The sequence below is a fragment of the Panulirus ornatus genome, chromosome 5, assembly GCF_036320965.1.
Source record: "Panulirus ornatus isolate Po-2019 chromosome 5, ASM3632096v1, whole genome shotgun sequence".
Taxonomy (NCBI): domain Eukaryota; kingdom Metazoa; phylum Arthropoda; class Malacostraca; order Decapoda; family Palinuridae; genus Panulirus; species Panulirus ornatus.
The window spans coordinates 9367535-9382224 of record NC_092228.1 but is presented as its reverse complement, the minus strand read 5'-3'; the positions used below and the strand labels follow the sequence as shown (position 1 = coordinate 9382224).

Genomic DNA, 14690 nt, shown 5'->3' with positions numbered 1-14690 from the left:
AACATGTATTCAGTATTGGCTGGCAGTTCCTGCAGCGCTGTGTCAACTAACGAAGTTTTCAGTAAAAATTAATTTAGGGATGAGCTACACAGTCGAGAGTCAGGTTATGATGTCCTAACTTCATTCCCGTGTTGTATACAGGCCTTGTTGTTGGCCCATTGACCTGAGCCGGGAGGTGGGTGGGTAAATAAGTGGCACTAGTGGTAGCCATTTGTGTTGCTGTGGCAGCCAGTGTTGTGGGTGTGACAACCGATAGCGTCGGTGTGGCTGGGGCAATTAGTGACATAGGGTGGGGCAGCCTGTGGTGTTGGTAGGGCAGGCAACTAGTGATGTAGATAAGGTCGGTGAGAAGCAGCAGTGTTCGGAGAGCCTGTGGAAAACAGTGTTGGTGTTGTATGGACATCGTGTATAACGTGGGAGTGTTGTGTGGCCAGCCTGTCTCATTTATGATGGTTGCAGCAGTCTTTCGGAGAACTTTTTTACAAGAAAATATGATTGCGTGTGTGGTCGCTATGTACAGTTTTATACTGGTTTGGAAAGATATCTAGACGCAATAAAATAATTGTATAAAGCATTTTCTTTTTATGTAAGAAACAAAGATGACGTAAACATTGTAGAGAATTCAACCAATATGTCATAACTTTGTTCTCTACATTGTCTGCGACTCGTAATGCTTTGAAATAGTGGAAATGAAAGGATGTTTACCTTGCCAGTAACAGCTGTTATTGTCTCGGTCTGACCTTTATTTGTTTCCCCCCCTGTGATCTAAGACTTGATGTGTATTCCTAGGAACATATTACAAAGTGTTTACTTGCGTTGAAGGTATAAGGTGAACCTTACCTTGTGTAGGGACAGGAGCAGGAAGATTAGTACACTGAAGAGCGTGACTGGCGCGCGCGAACTCATGGTGGTTGGTGGCAGACGGTGGGGGCTTCAGACGCTGCTGCTGCTGCTGCTGCTGCTGTGTGGACGGAGGCCAGGGTACTGTTGGTGGCAGGGGATGGATTTTGGTGAAGCACCGAGGTCAAGGTAACTGGCTAGGTCTTGGTGAAGCACCTCCTCGTACTAACCGGGCCACCAAGGACTCGCAAGTAATAAGGGCTGATCAAACGTAATTGTGTCCACTGTACTTTAACACTTTATTCTTGCATTGTGGTTTAGGTCCTTATGTTGTATCATATATTTAAATGTTTCTCTTAGTAACTTCAGCCAACCTGATTTTCACTTTACTTATAAAAATTGCCTTTGACTAATAACGTCAAGTAACCTCTACTGTTTTTATGTTTGTTAATCGTGTATTAACGTGTCACCTGTTGAAACACTGCTTTTACTTGAAGGTTTTCTGAATACCACTGGACGTGTTCAGTACATCTACCACACATAGTAATGATCTTAGACTTGTGTCTGCCGACGGGCGAGCTGGACAGGACTCAGAGTTAGGCTGGGAGGCAGACGTCGCTTCGTTACACCGCACCGCCCACCTGCGTAGCCTTGTCTCTGTTGCCGCTCATGTGTTGAGGGGGTGTCAGTCTCCTGGTCATACAGAAGAGCCCTCGGGGTGCCTCTCGTCATGGTAGCAGCAGCAGGAGTAGCCCGTCTCACATGGCCGCTGCAGCAGTATGGCGCGGAGGCCTAGCCTCCACCACCCTGGCAGGTGTTTACGGCGGAACGCTGAGGTAGTTGCTCTCGCCTTGTGCCCCCACTCCTGAGTAAGATATAGATCGAAAGTGTTATTCTCCTGGCTAAGAATTATACATATTGTATGAATAAACAAGAATTATCTGGTGGTTTGTATTTCCGATATTGTATAATAATTTGTAACCAGTGATTTGTATCGTTTTATAAAACTGATATAGACAGCTTTCACGGCAAGCGGTGGTCACCGTGGCGTGGGTTAACTCCCTCCTGCCGGTCTGGTGAAAGAGCGAGGCAACAGCGTAGGCTTATTGTGTTTGTCTACCGTATGTATACGGAAGCTTGGCCTTCAGGCCATAACCAAGTGTGTAAACAGGGCTTCAAATGAGTACTGATGAAAGGTGGTAAATATTTTAAAAAATTCTCCGGCGGATACGACGTTAGGTGGAACGTGGAGCCAAAAGTGTGATGGGATGGAGGGTTGTAAGTGAGGGGGAGGGTTGTGAGTGTGGAGGAAGGTTGTGAAAGTGGAGGGGAGAGAGTCGCATAGTAGTTTACTACGAGACACGTATGTTGGAGTCTTTCCCTATAACCAATTTTACAATAGCGAGTACTACTGTATAACTCCTGCCCCAAAAGCCAGACCTACAAGCTTATTGTTATTATTATCATTACAAACCTCTCTCTCTCTCTCTCTCTCTCTCTCTCTCTCTCTCTCTCTCTCTCTCTCTCTCTCTCTCTCTCTCTCTCTCTCTCTCTCTCTCATGTAGTCACTATTGGCCGAGTCTCACCGGCACTTCATGATTCTGGAGACACGTTTCCCTCTCCACCATTTTGGTCCAGGACCAGCCTGCTCTACCCCCTCTCTCACCAGGTACACTTGGTACTCTAGTATTCGTGAGTTGCTGCATTTCTCCAGTGGCCGGTACGTACTGTTTCCAGTACTTTGAGGCGCTGAATATTCATATTCGGGCAGGGGATGATAACAGTGTCTTCCTTCTCTCCTATATTTCATTTTATATTTTATTCCGGAAGCAAAATGTGATTGTAGGCTGGGCGCCTTTGCCTACGAAGACTGCAGCTGTTTTTGAAATGGTTTTGTATCTCGATTCACAGCCTACTCAAGAGTTCCGCGTGCCATACCGCGCACTTCCCTGACTCGTAAGAAAAGACTTAGAAGCCTAGGAGGAGTTGTGTGTGTGTTTGTACCCCGTGACGTGCATAAATATTCTACGTGTTGCTGTTCCGGATGTAGAAGGTAAGGAGGAACATGCATCTCCTCAGGACAATAAGGGGAAAATGCGTCATCGCGCTGGACATCCGCTCGCGTCGTCAGAGCTATGGATGCAGTTGGAAGCCTCGTAGATGCACCAGCCACAGTTTTCCCCGGGCGCTTTATTAAGTGCAAAGTACGTCCGTCATTCATCACTGCTAAAAACATGGCACGCGAAAGCCCGTTGTGTTCCGAGCGGAAAACACTGATTATTTATCACTGTGACAGTGGGACACAGAACCGTCATTAAAATGGCTCTTTATTGACGGAAACAAAACTCATAATTTTATGGTATATGAAAAGGGTGATTGATGTTGACATTTACCTAGACCAGGGTGAAGGCTCCAGGCCATCAGTGCATGTACTCAAGATTTATTAGTTAATAATTTCGCTTCAGGCATGACAGATATCGTGTCGAATGTTGACCTTTACTTATTGAGATATTCAGCTGTGATCACGGTGGATGTAGGAGAGGAAGTAGGCGGTCCGCGTGGAATAGACTAAATCAGAAATTTTGTTTCTTACAACCTTTTCATATATATATATATATATATATATATATATATATATATATATATATATATATATATATATATATATACGATACTCATATACGTAAATGATACGGAGTAAACGTATTTATAGGAGACTCAGTATGTGAGTGAAGTCTGGAAACTCCTGGGGTTTGGTTGCAGGTAAAATGGAACAGTTGAGAGTGCATGTTGGGCCTGACCGACAGCCACCGAGCTGAAACTTTTAGGCTGTCGACCTGGGGGCCATCATGCCAGCGCCTGCCTCCCTGTGAACAACAACAAAGCAGAACTATATAACCTCCTGTACGGTTCACAGTCTCCTGTAACTGAGACCTCTATTGATATTTGATCGAGTTGTCTTTCAGTGAGACATGATATCCTTTGTCATCCATGGGGCCCAATAAAAGTAAGTCATGTCGAAATATATGCATATACCAAAATTGATATGACGGTACAAGCGTAGATTTATACCTTTATTAAGTTTTACTTCAACTGTGGTCCTCCATGCGTGTTAGTAAGATGGGCCAGACGTGTTATGAAGGTGAGTGTGGGTTGATTTGTGGTCGTCGTTACATAACCCATAATCGTACCGGGAGGGTCACAGTGGTGTGCTGTCCATGTCACCATCCTCGCCGGCACAGGTATAATGACACTTTCCTTTGATGTAAGTCGTGATATGCAAATGACCGTCGTATGGTTAGACTGCGCGCCCTACAGCAGCGGGTGGTGTCGCCCTGGTGTGGGAACACGGCTGTCTCACGCCGGTATTGACATTAAACAGACAGAATTGCTGCCAATTTCTCGGTGGGTGAGCTAGGCTTTGCCTCCTTTGTGGAGTGGGGGGTGTGTTGATTTGTTTTAGACTGGCCGAGATTACAGCAAAGTGCAGGTTCTCTCCCCAGAGGATGTTTAATGCCCGTGCTAATGGGGTTTTGCTTCTCGTTAAAAAAAAAAAGGTAGAGTTGCGGTAGTCTGTTCCTGAAGTAGAATATGTAGGTTCACTGTTAGTGGTCCTCTCAAAACATAATGGATGTGTGGTGACAGACAGCCGTGTACACACAGCATGGTGGTCACAGGTTATGGGAAGAGTTCGTTTGCATCGTTTATCTTTAGGGTTGAATTTCGGCTCATTGAGCACTAATTGATACAGCTTCTTTAATATTTCACTCCACCTCATCCGTACATATATGTCCTCGTCTGTTCTTGATAGACCAGTCAAGTAGTGTTTGGAATCCATCGTTTGAACTTAGCATATGATCAGAAATCCCCTCCCCCCCCTTCAGTATTAATGTCTTAATATCGTAGCTCATCATTTTCCTGAATGTTGTGTGGCATATTTCGTTGACGGTCACTTTCCTTCACTTCATTGGACAAGGTTTTTTTCCTCGTCAGAGTGAGCTGCGGTCTTATAAGGTCTTCATCTCTTTCCTGTACCCCTGTAAAGAGGACGCCCATTGTCGTCTCACTTAGAACCTTTTTTTTTTTCATAAGTAAATTGTCAGGTGCATATTTGGGTTCCCCTGTCTCTCCCAGGAGTGACCCCCGGCGTAGTAGTACGCGTAGGTCATTATGTGTCTTCCCTACGTCTTACGTTTACGCGTGGAATGAGACTCATTCGTTACCGAACTCGAAGGTATTATGATGGCGTGATCTCTGAGCAGGTCAGAGACCAGGTCATTCGCTAGGGATAGAGCGTTTTACCCAAGTGATTTGATTTGCTAAATTCACCCTCGTGCTGGCTCATGTACCGTGCTGGTTTAGTTTCTTTAGTTTATAATCGTAATGTTCGACTTTTTCATTTGAATATCACCATCTGACTTGGATGTACCGCGATGAATTTATATATAATGAATGTGGTTATCCTAAGTGAATTTGCTCTGAAGTTCGGACAAGAGACAGGCAGACAGACGATAGTCAGTTGGGCCGCAGCCACGCTTTGGCATCCGGATCAGATCCGACATGCTGAGGACCTGATTGGTTTTACCAGTAGAGGGAGGCGTATCCATGAATATATTTGGTTGAGCTAAATCTTCCTTTATTTAAACTCGGTTACGCCGAGGGGCGTAAGGTTTAAGGTTCGGGTAGACAGCTCTGACTCGAAGGATAACCAGATACTGAAGTATCACCCGTGAAAAAAAAGAGAGAAAAAAAAAGAAGAATTGTGAGCTACGAACATGTTTTGTCTCGAGCCATTTGATGGGCTTAATGTTTACGTAAACGTTCATCAGTACGATGGTTGGGTTTACCTGCGACCACAGCTCTCGTTACCGTCATGTGGGGACTGCAAGTCCTCAAAAACTGGATTTCAGACTACATTAAGGCCTTGATGTGTGTGAGCCTTAATGTTACGAGAGGATCTTAGATAATGCTGAGAGGCTTCGGTAGGATGTGGCAAGTGGTGGGTGTTGTGCTGGACGCGCTACGCTCTACCCACATGCTCCTCACCATAGCTACTCGCTCAAGAGTAGCTTCCATTTGCTAAAAGAAACGCCAATGATAGGTACAATATCACTGATCACGGCAGAATTATCATAGTAATGGTGCGTGGCCCGGGAACACATTTAGGAGAATAGAGCGGTTTTGGAACTGTGTGAAAGGATGCGGCCCAATTGGCACGATTGCTAGGCGTTAATTTCATCTTTATACTTAACCTCACCCTAACGTCATCTCCTTGCACGGTATTGCAGCATATCGGTCGCTGTCTCACCAGTACGTAATAGTGTAGGGTTACCCTATGCTATGTAACTCAGATATCTCCTAAACACACACACACACACACACACACCTCTTCCTCGTGTTTTTAACAACGCTTTTTTCGCTTTCGAGTTCGCGGGTAGTCTAGTTGGGTGGTGAAAGTTAGGTAAGAAGTGGCAGGGTAAGGCTGCAGCGACCGGACAGTCGGTTCATACCTGGCCGGGCCGGGCCGGACAAAAGGCTACCGTAACGTTCGTTCATCTTTACTCCATACAGAAAGTACATGACCACCACGGTCTCTTGTCAACGGCAGTAACCTCTCCGCTGTTACCAGTTAGCGCTTGTACTCGTGTTTGTATTAGCATTCAGCGATGAAGAAAAGTAATGTCATTAACAGTAATGAAGATTATAAGAATAATGATAATTGCGATGGTATATTTACATATACGCACTCTCAGTCTCATGGACAGTACGTCAGCTCTTGTATACCACATCACTCTATTTCTCACTGTCCCATGCACGCCCCTCACCCTCCTAAATGTTCAGGCTTAGACAACTAGAAGCCTCTTTCACTCCAGCCTTCCATTTCCTCGTCGATCTTCCCCTTACCCTTTCTACCTCCACTTCTGACTGACATTTACATCCTTTTTATTCAGTCTCTTTTCGCTCATCCCCTCCATATTGAAGAAAAACGGGTCGCCGTGGTCCGTTCTCTCAATCATGCTCCTCTTATTGCCACACATCTCTCTTACCCTGTCATTCCTTACGCCATCAACCGTCCTCACTGCATATATTGCCCTCAGTCTTTTCATTTCCCACGCTGCAACCTTCTTCCGTTCTTATGCTTTGAGAGTCCAAGATTCGCACCTATACATCACCGTCGGGACTACTGTACCATCAAACATACCCATCTTTGACATCACACACTGACCTCTCCTTCCACACGCTTTCTTAGATGCACCCTGGACCATCTCTCTCTCTCTCTCTCTCTCTCTCTCTCTCTCTCTCTCTCTCTCTCTCTCTCTCTCTCTCTCTCTCTCTCTCTCTCTCTCTCTCTCCATCTATCTATCTATCTATCTATCTGTCTCACATTCTGATTCACTTCAGCTTCCATAGCCTCATCGTTTACCATGTTCACTCCCAGGTGTGTAAAACTCGCTACTTTCCGCTACGTTCTCTCCTTGCAACACAAAAATCAACCGGTCTTTCCCCCCCCCCCCCTTGCTGAACCTCATTACCTTACTTCTGTTCACATTTCACGCCCTCCCAAACTCGGACACTAGCTTTTGCATCTTCTCTCTGGAATCCGCCGCCACCAGAACCGTGACATCAGCAAACATCGACTGACTCATCTCCCAGGCTCCCCCTCTACCCCCAGTATACTGGAGACCTCCCCCCTCCGTCCATGACCCTCGTATTTCCCTCCTTCATTACCTCATCCTTTGATAGAGTAAACATCCATGGTGACAACACACACCCTTGATGTAATACTGAGTTATTCTTCTTTGGTAATCACGGAAATACGTTTGTAAATACCGATGTTTTATACAAGATAATGAACACAGCTCATGAATGTACTTGTATGTACCAGCTCGGTAAGATGAATAAGTCCAAAGAACGCTGATGTGGTTCCCAGGAGAGGGTGAGGTCAGAACGTTGAGTGACGCAGGTTTACTTGTGGACGGCGCATCACTGCTGAAACTTGCCCCTACGTGGTCCGGACTTTATCACTCCAGGACTCCGGAACTTACCCTGGGTATTTGCTCTCTACTCCCAGGTACCAGAAGTGAGGAATAGTCGTCATCACATTGAGCGTTTTGTTCTCTATTTCGTACGGAATGAAGTCCGGAGCAATATCAGGAACTTAGATGTGAATCAGTCAGATATGGCTACTCGATATCCATTTATGCCTCCCAGGACAGTCACATATAATCAGGGTCAGGCCAGACCATTGTGCCGCTAATCCTTGTACAAGTCCTCGTCCTCTAACTTCGTCCCTAGAAACATGAAATACAACCGCTTGCAAGTGAGTTGACCTTTGGTTTTAAGTCATGGGGCAGACGCGTCATGGGGCAGGTGAAGTGTGAGGTCACGTCAGCGGAGGGTGATGGCGGGTCGGTGGCGGGCGCCACACACATTGTTAAGAGGAGTTTACTGGTGATAGAGGCGAATGAGTGGAGTGTGCGGCATCATCAGCCGGTGCATGGGTGGCGGGCCCACCTGCTCCAGTTGTTCTGTATTGACCCCACTCCTTGTCAAGACCACCTGCTGACCTGTGCACAGACCATTGACGTGTGTGAGCCTGGACACCCTCCACTGTTGTCAACCAGACTTTCATCCCGTCACTGCTGGTCCCCTCACACTTGCCTGGCAACCTCTGGTTCCCTCACACTTGCCTGACAACCTCTGGTCCCCTCACACCTACCTGACAACCTCTGGTCCCCTCACACTTGCCTGACAACCTCTGGTCCCCTCACACTTGCCTGACAACCTCTGGTCCCCTCACACGTGCCTGACAAACGTCTGGTCCCCTCGCACTTGCCTGACAACCTCTGGTCCCCTCACACGTGCCTGACAAAGGTCTGGTCCCCTCACACGTGCCTGACAACCTCTGGTCCCCTCACACTTGCCTGACAACCTCTGGTCCCCTCACACGTACTTGACAACCAACGGGTCTCTTGTTGTCTCTCCTCTGTCGACACGTGGTCAAGCTACGGGTCAGTTAACGTAACGTGATAACCCGTGCACTTGGCACCACTGTAACCCTGACCTGGTGACATCTGGAATGCACGGACACTCTTCCCTGTCGACTATTGAATGAACCATCAACTGACGTATATTTTTGTGTCCATGTGGAGCTAATTGAAGGAATGAAGTTTACGAGAGAAATGAAGGTAGATTCATTTTTTGTATTGATTTCTCCCGCCGTTCTCATATATACTGTATAACTTAATCCATAAATTGATCAGATTATTCTCATGCCTTGTATAATATTCAGTAAAGTCTTGTGGCTGTATTGAGTACTTTCCTGTGAATACTCAGACATAAGATTGATGACTGACTGTGCTCCCAGACGTAGTGTGCTTGACGCACGGCCCACCAGTCAGTACGTCTTGACGTACAGCTCCACCTGTCAGTACGTCCTGACGTACAACCCCATCTGTCAGTACGTCCTGACGTACAGCCCCACCTGCCAGTACGTCCTGGCGTACAGCCCCACCTGCCAGTACGTCCTGACGTACAGCCCCACCTGTCAGTACGTCCTGACGTATAGCTCCACCTGCCAGTACGTCCTAACGTACAGCCCCACCTGTCAGTACGTCCTGACGTACAGCTCCACCTGTCAGTACGTCCTGACGTACACCTCCACCTGTCAATACGTCCTAACGTACAGCCCCACCTGTCAGTACGTCCTGACGTACAGCCCCATCTGTCAGTACGTCCTGACGTACAGCCCAACCTGACAGTACGTCCTGACGTACACCTCCACTTGTCAATACGTCCTAACGTACAGCCCCACCTGTCAGTACGTTCTGACGTACAGCTCCACCTGCCAGTACGTCCTGGCGTACAGCCCCACCTGCCAGTACGTCCTGACGTACAGCCCCACCTGTCAGTACGTCCTGACGTACACCTCCACCTGTCAGTACGTCCTGACGTACCGCTCCACCCGTCAGTACGTCCTGACGTACAGCCCCACCTGTCAGTACGTCCTAACGTACAGCTCCACCCGTCAGTACGTCCTGACGTACAGCTCCACCCGTCATATACGTCTTAACCGTGACAAAGAGTTATTGCAGGTGTGCCGAGTGTCATAAGTTAGGACGCCCGCTTTGTATCGCCAGTCAGCAGGATCTCTGAGGACCTCGTCCCGTGTGGCACAGTGTTTGATCATTCTAATGGACGCTAATCGTCGTGAGCAACGTTCCGCTCGGCACTCCTCCTCACCCGAGCTCCTCCCACTCCGCTTGCTCTGCCTGGAAGACACTGGGCCTCACATCTGTCGGTTCTCCTGTGAGTCGGATTGTCTACCTCATTCCCGATGCCGCCGCTCTGGTCCCTCCGAGGGCTCGTCTTTGGTGCCCACCTCTCTCTCTCTCTCTCTCTCTCTCTCTCTCTCTCTCTCTCTCTCTCTCTCTCTCTCTCTCTCTCTCTCTCTCTCTCTCTCTCTCTCTCTCTCTCTCTCTCTCTCTCTCTCTATCTATCTATCTGTCTATCTATCTCTCAGTGGCTGTCCTCGGCGCGGTGTGTTGTGTGGTCGACCACAGGACCCAACCCCTCCCCCTTCTCCAGCACCTGGTCCTCCTCCACCTGTCCCGCGCGCGTTGGCTGCTCCTGACGGGTGTCACACACCCCCACTGGCCAGGTGCTCCACCTAAAACGGTTGCCTTGGGGTACTATAGTAGTCCCACCGTCATCACCTGGTGACCTGCGGACTCACCACTTCGATTTGATTGGTGTCGGTAACCCGGGCAAACTCACTGTGCACCTCATGGTCATCGTGTGAGCGGTAGCGCAGAAGGATGACAGCGGGGTGTGTGTCTTACTCAGACGCCAGTCGACAGATATTTCACCACATGTTACAGTTCGTAGTTCGGTACATACACTACATCGTCTCATATGTTACGTTTTACCGAACTAGATGCAAAAAGTGGATACAAACTTAAGATTCCAGGTATTTTGTTCGTAACACTAAGGTGTTGTGACATTTCCCGCAGGGTTTGTTTAGATCTACCCCAGAACGGCTCTTACTTTGTCACATTCCAAGACACAGTGAGTGTTCTAGTCTGCGTCCAAGGCTTTGACCACGAACTCTACAGTTCACATGATTGACTTTTCTAGTTAGGCCAAAGCGCCAGGAGTACCACCTGGTGACCTGTGACCCTGTCAGAACCACCTGCTGACCTGTGGTCTGTCAGTACTACCTGGTGACCTGTGAACCTTTCAGTGCCACCTGGTGACCTGTGAACCTTTCAGTGCCACCTGGTGACCTGTGAACCTTTCAGTGCCACCTGGTGACCTGTGATCTCGTCGTGATCTCTAAGTGACTTGTGGTCCGTGGGTCACTACCTCCGCGCCAGCAGGTGACACAGGCCCTCCATCACTCATCACTAGGCCTCATGATCCATCCATCACTCATCACTGGAACACAGGCCTCATAATCCCTCCCTCCATCACTCATCACTGGAACACAGGCCTCATAATCCCTCCCTCCATCACTCACCACCGGAACACAGGCCTCATAATCCCTCCCTCCATCACTCATCACTGGAACACAGGCCTCATAATCCCTCCCTCCATCACTCACCACCGGAACACAGACCTCATAATCCCTCCCTCCATCACTCATCACTGGAACACAGGCCTCATAATCCCTCCCTCCATCACTCATCACTGGAACACAGGCCTCATAATCCCTCCCTCCATCACTCATCACTGGAACACAGGCCTCATAATCCCTCCCTCCATCACTCATCACTGGAACACAGGCCTCATAATCCCTCCCTCCATCACTCACCACCGGAACACAGGCCTCATAATCCCTCCCTCCATCACTCATCACTGGAACACAGGCCTCATAATCCCTCCCTCATCACTCATCACTGGAACACAGGCCTCATGGTCCCTCCATCACTCATCACCGGAACACAGGCCTCATAATCCCTCCCTCCATCACTCACCACCGGAACACAGGCCTCATAATCCCTCCCTCCATCACTCATCACCGAGAAAAAGACTCATGGCAAGAGTTTCAAGAAGAATCTGGTGAACCACGTGGTCTCGGTCGTCACGTGTGGGATGTGGTGGGAGCACGTGGCAGTGAAGCACGAGGTGGCACTGGTCACATGAGGTATACTTCAGAGTGAAGCACGTGTTCGTGGTTGTCACGTTGGCTATGGGAGAATCACGTGGTCATGGTTGTCACGTGGGGTGAGGGGGGGCACGTGACAGTGGAGCACGTGGTCGTGATTGTCACGTGGGATGGAGTGAGGGGGAGGTACGTGACAGTGGAGCACGTGGTCATGGTTGTCACGTAGGGTAAGCGAGGAGGCACGTGACAGTGGAGCACGTGGTCATGGTTGTCACGAAGGGTGAGGGAGGAGGCACGTGACAGTGGAGCACGTGGTCAAGGTTATCACGTAGGGTAAGCGAGGAGGCACGTGACAGTGGAGCACGTGGTCATGGTTGTCACGTAGGGTGAGGGATGAGGCACGTGACAGTGGAGCACGTGGTCATGGTTGTCACGTAGGGTGAGGGATGAGGCACGTGAGAGTGGAGCGCGTGGTCATGGTTGTCACGTAGGGGTGAGGGGTGAGGCACGTGACAGTGGAGCACGTGGTCATGGTTGTCACGTAGGGTGAGGGGGGGAGAGGCACGTGACAGTGGAGCGTTGGTCCTCCCGCCCACGTGACTCGCCACCTGAGCTGTGTGTCATGTTGGCCTTACCTGGTGAGTGGTGTTGGAGAGGCGGTGTTGGAGAGTGTTGGTGGGGATGTTGTGGTGGCCAGGGCAGAGATGAGGCCACACTGTGAGCCGCACCCTGCTAGCCCCGCCTCATATACGTCGCCACCACCAGCCCCGCCCCGCCCCGACCCGCCCCTCACCTTACCCCACCCCACCCGTCCTCGCCTATAGTTCACCTGGACTGCTCGGCCCACCCATGTCTGCTCTACCGGTCACCTGGCCCACTCTTGATTTTAACTCCCCCCCCCCCCTGTCACCTAGCCCACCATAACATATGCTCTCTTTATCACCTGGCTCAATCTTCCCCACCACTTTTCCCACCTGGATCTGTCACCTGGCCCACACCTCCCCACCATTTGTTCCACCCCAGGAATGACCAACCAATAATACCGCTCACCTGGCCCACCCCAGGAGAGTCCTACCTGTCGCACCTCTCACCTGGCCCACCCCAGGAGAGCCCTACCTGTCGCACCTCTCACCTGACCCACCCCAGGAGAGCCTTACCTGTCGCACCTCTCACCTGACTCACCCCGGGAGAGCCTTACCTGTCGCACCTCTCACCTGGCCCACCCCAGGAGAGCCTTACCTGTCGCACCTCTCACCTGACTCACCCCGGGAGAGCCCTACCTGTCGCACCCATGGACTGTCTTACTCTTACACCCCTTAACATGCCCTCCTTCTCTCCCGGACTTGCCCTGCCCGTCACCCTGTGCCATTAGACACACTTCCGGAGCAGTATGAGAGCCGGTGTATAGAGCTATGATCGAGCGGATGTATTGTAACAGTGTTTGGTGATGTATGTGCTGGATTATGGTTGGATGACCGGCCTCTCGTCCGGTCATCCGGACCAGGTGCACCTTTACTCTCCAGGATAACTGGATGAGAGGTCAGCCGGTACAGGAACACCTGTGCTACACGATAACTGGATGAGAGGTCAGCCGGACCCAAGAACATTTGCACTACTCCAGTATACCTTGACATGGCATCCAGGGCTTGTCTCTGTCCTCGCTGCTGGCTTGTAACCAAAGTTGCTCGGTAAGAAGCTGATCTCCAACACTTCAGAGATATGATACCGGGTGTGTAGATGCACTTCATGTATGGGCAGTTGAGGCACGTATTAGGATGGAACATGCTAGGATGGGGGAGGCGACGGGGGAAGACAGGAGAATTCAAAGGAACAGACGTGTGAGCGAATTTACGGAGGTTAGATAGTTGCACGAGAGAACATAGGGGAAGTCGCCTCGGAGTGTGTGACTCCCAGTCCACACTATGATACTGTATCATTCCCGGCAAGTTGTACACATGTGAGGCAGTGGGTGAGCCAGCACCTTCCACGCTTGGGGGTTTTAAACCCTGACGACAAGGAACGCTAGACACGGATGACAGTACCGCCGTTGGTAAGCCACAGCCTAACGTTGCCAACAACGGTCACGTGGCTGGTAGCTTGGAACTGCTTTGTTATTGGGTGTGGAAGAGACACGCGTGTTCCCTCACACCCTCACTGCCTGCTGCTCTCGTTGGGAAATATATAGTATCTGAATATTCACCATTGGAATGAAATTTAATCGAATATAGGCAAGAGAGATCACACAAGACACTGAGAAATTCGTGGAATTTCCATGTGATGAAATGAGATATGAATATAGCAGAACATATCAGAAAGTTAGTAAAGAAAATAAGTATATTACTTACAAGGCAAATACTCCACATGATCACTTATCATGGAAAGTGGACATCAGTGTTAATCCCCAGTAACTGGTTGCTGATTGTGTCGGTATCGTGTGACATGGCAAACGCTAAAGCCTTGCCTATCCTTACTTATCTCAGGTGTCTATAGGTTAGGTTAGGTAGATATGCATGCCTAAGTATGGGTAATATATATATATATATATATATATATATATATATATATATATATATATATATATATATATATATATATATATATGTGATATAAATGATGAGTTTGAGAACACATATTCTGTTGGATCCATGTTAAAGTATCCTATATCTTTCATTGATAAATCCCTTGAGTTGGCATAGAATTCATTTTATATAAAGTTAAACCCAAACTTCCCCTTGATACCAAG

The 14690-nt window shown here is 48.9% G+C and overlaps 2 protein-coding genes across 2 annotated transcripts in view; one reads left to right on the top strand and one right to left on the bottom strand.

Annotated features, from left to right (window-relative positions):
• LOC139748234 (immunoglobulin superfamily member 10-like) overlaps positions 1 to 12706 on the bottom strand; it is a 118675-nt gene extending 105969 nt beyond the window's left edge. Inside the window, exons 1-2 of the mRNA XM_071661102.1 lie at positions 12583 to 12706; positions 841 to 1705 (exon numbers count right to left, since the gene is read on the bottom strand). Coding sequence (XP_071517203.1) covers positions 841 to 906 — 66 coding nt within the window. The 5' untranslated portion in view covers positions 907 to 1705; positions 12583 to 12706. The remainder of the gene's footprint in view (positions 1 to 840; positions 1706 to 12582) is intronic.
• Plod (procollagen lysyl hydroxylase) overlaps positions 1 to 14690 on the top strand; it is a 230558-nt gene that overhangs the window by 190793 nt on the left and 25075 nt on the right. The gene's annotated exons all lie outside the window — the stretch shown is intronic.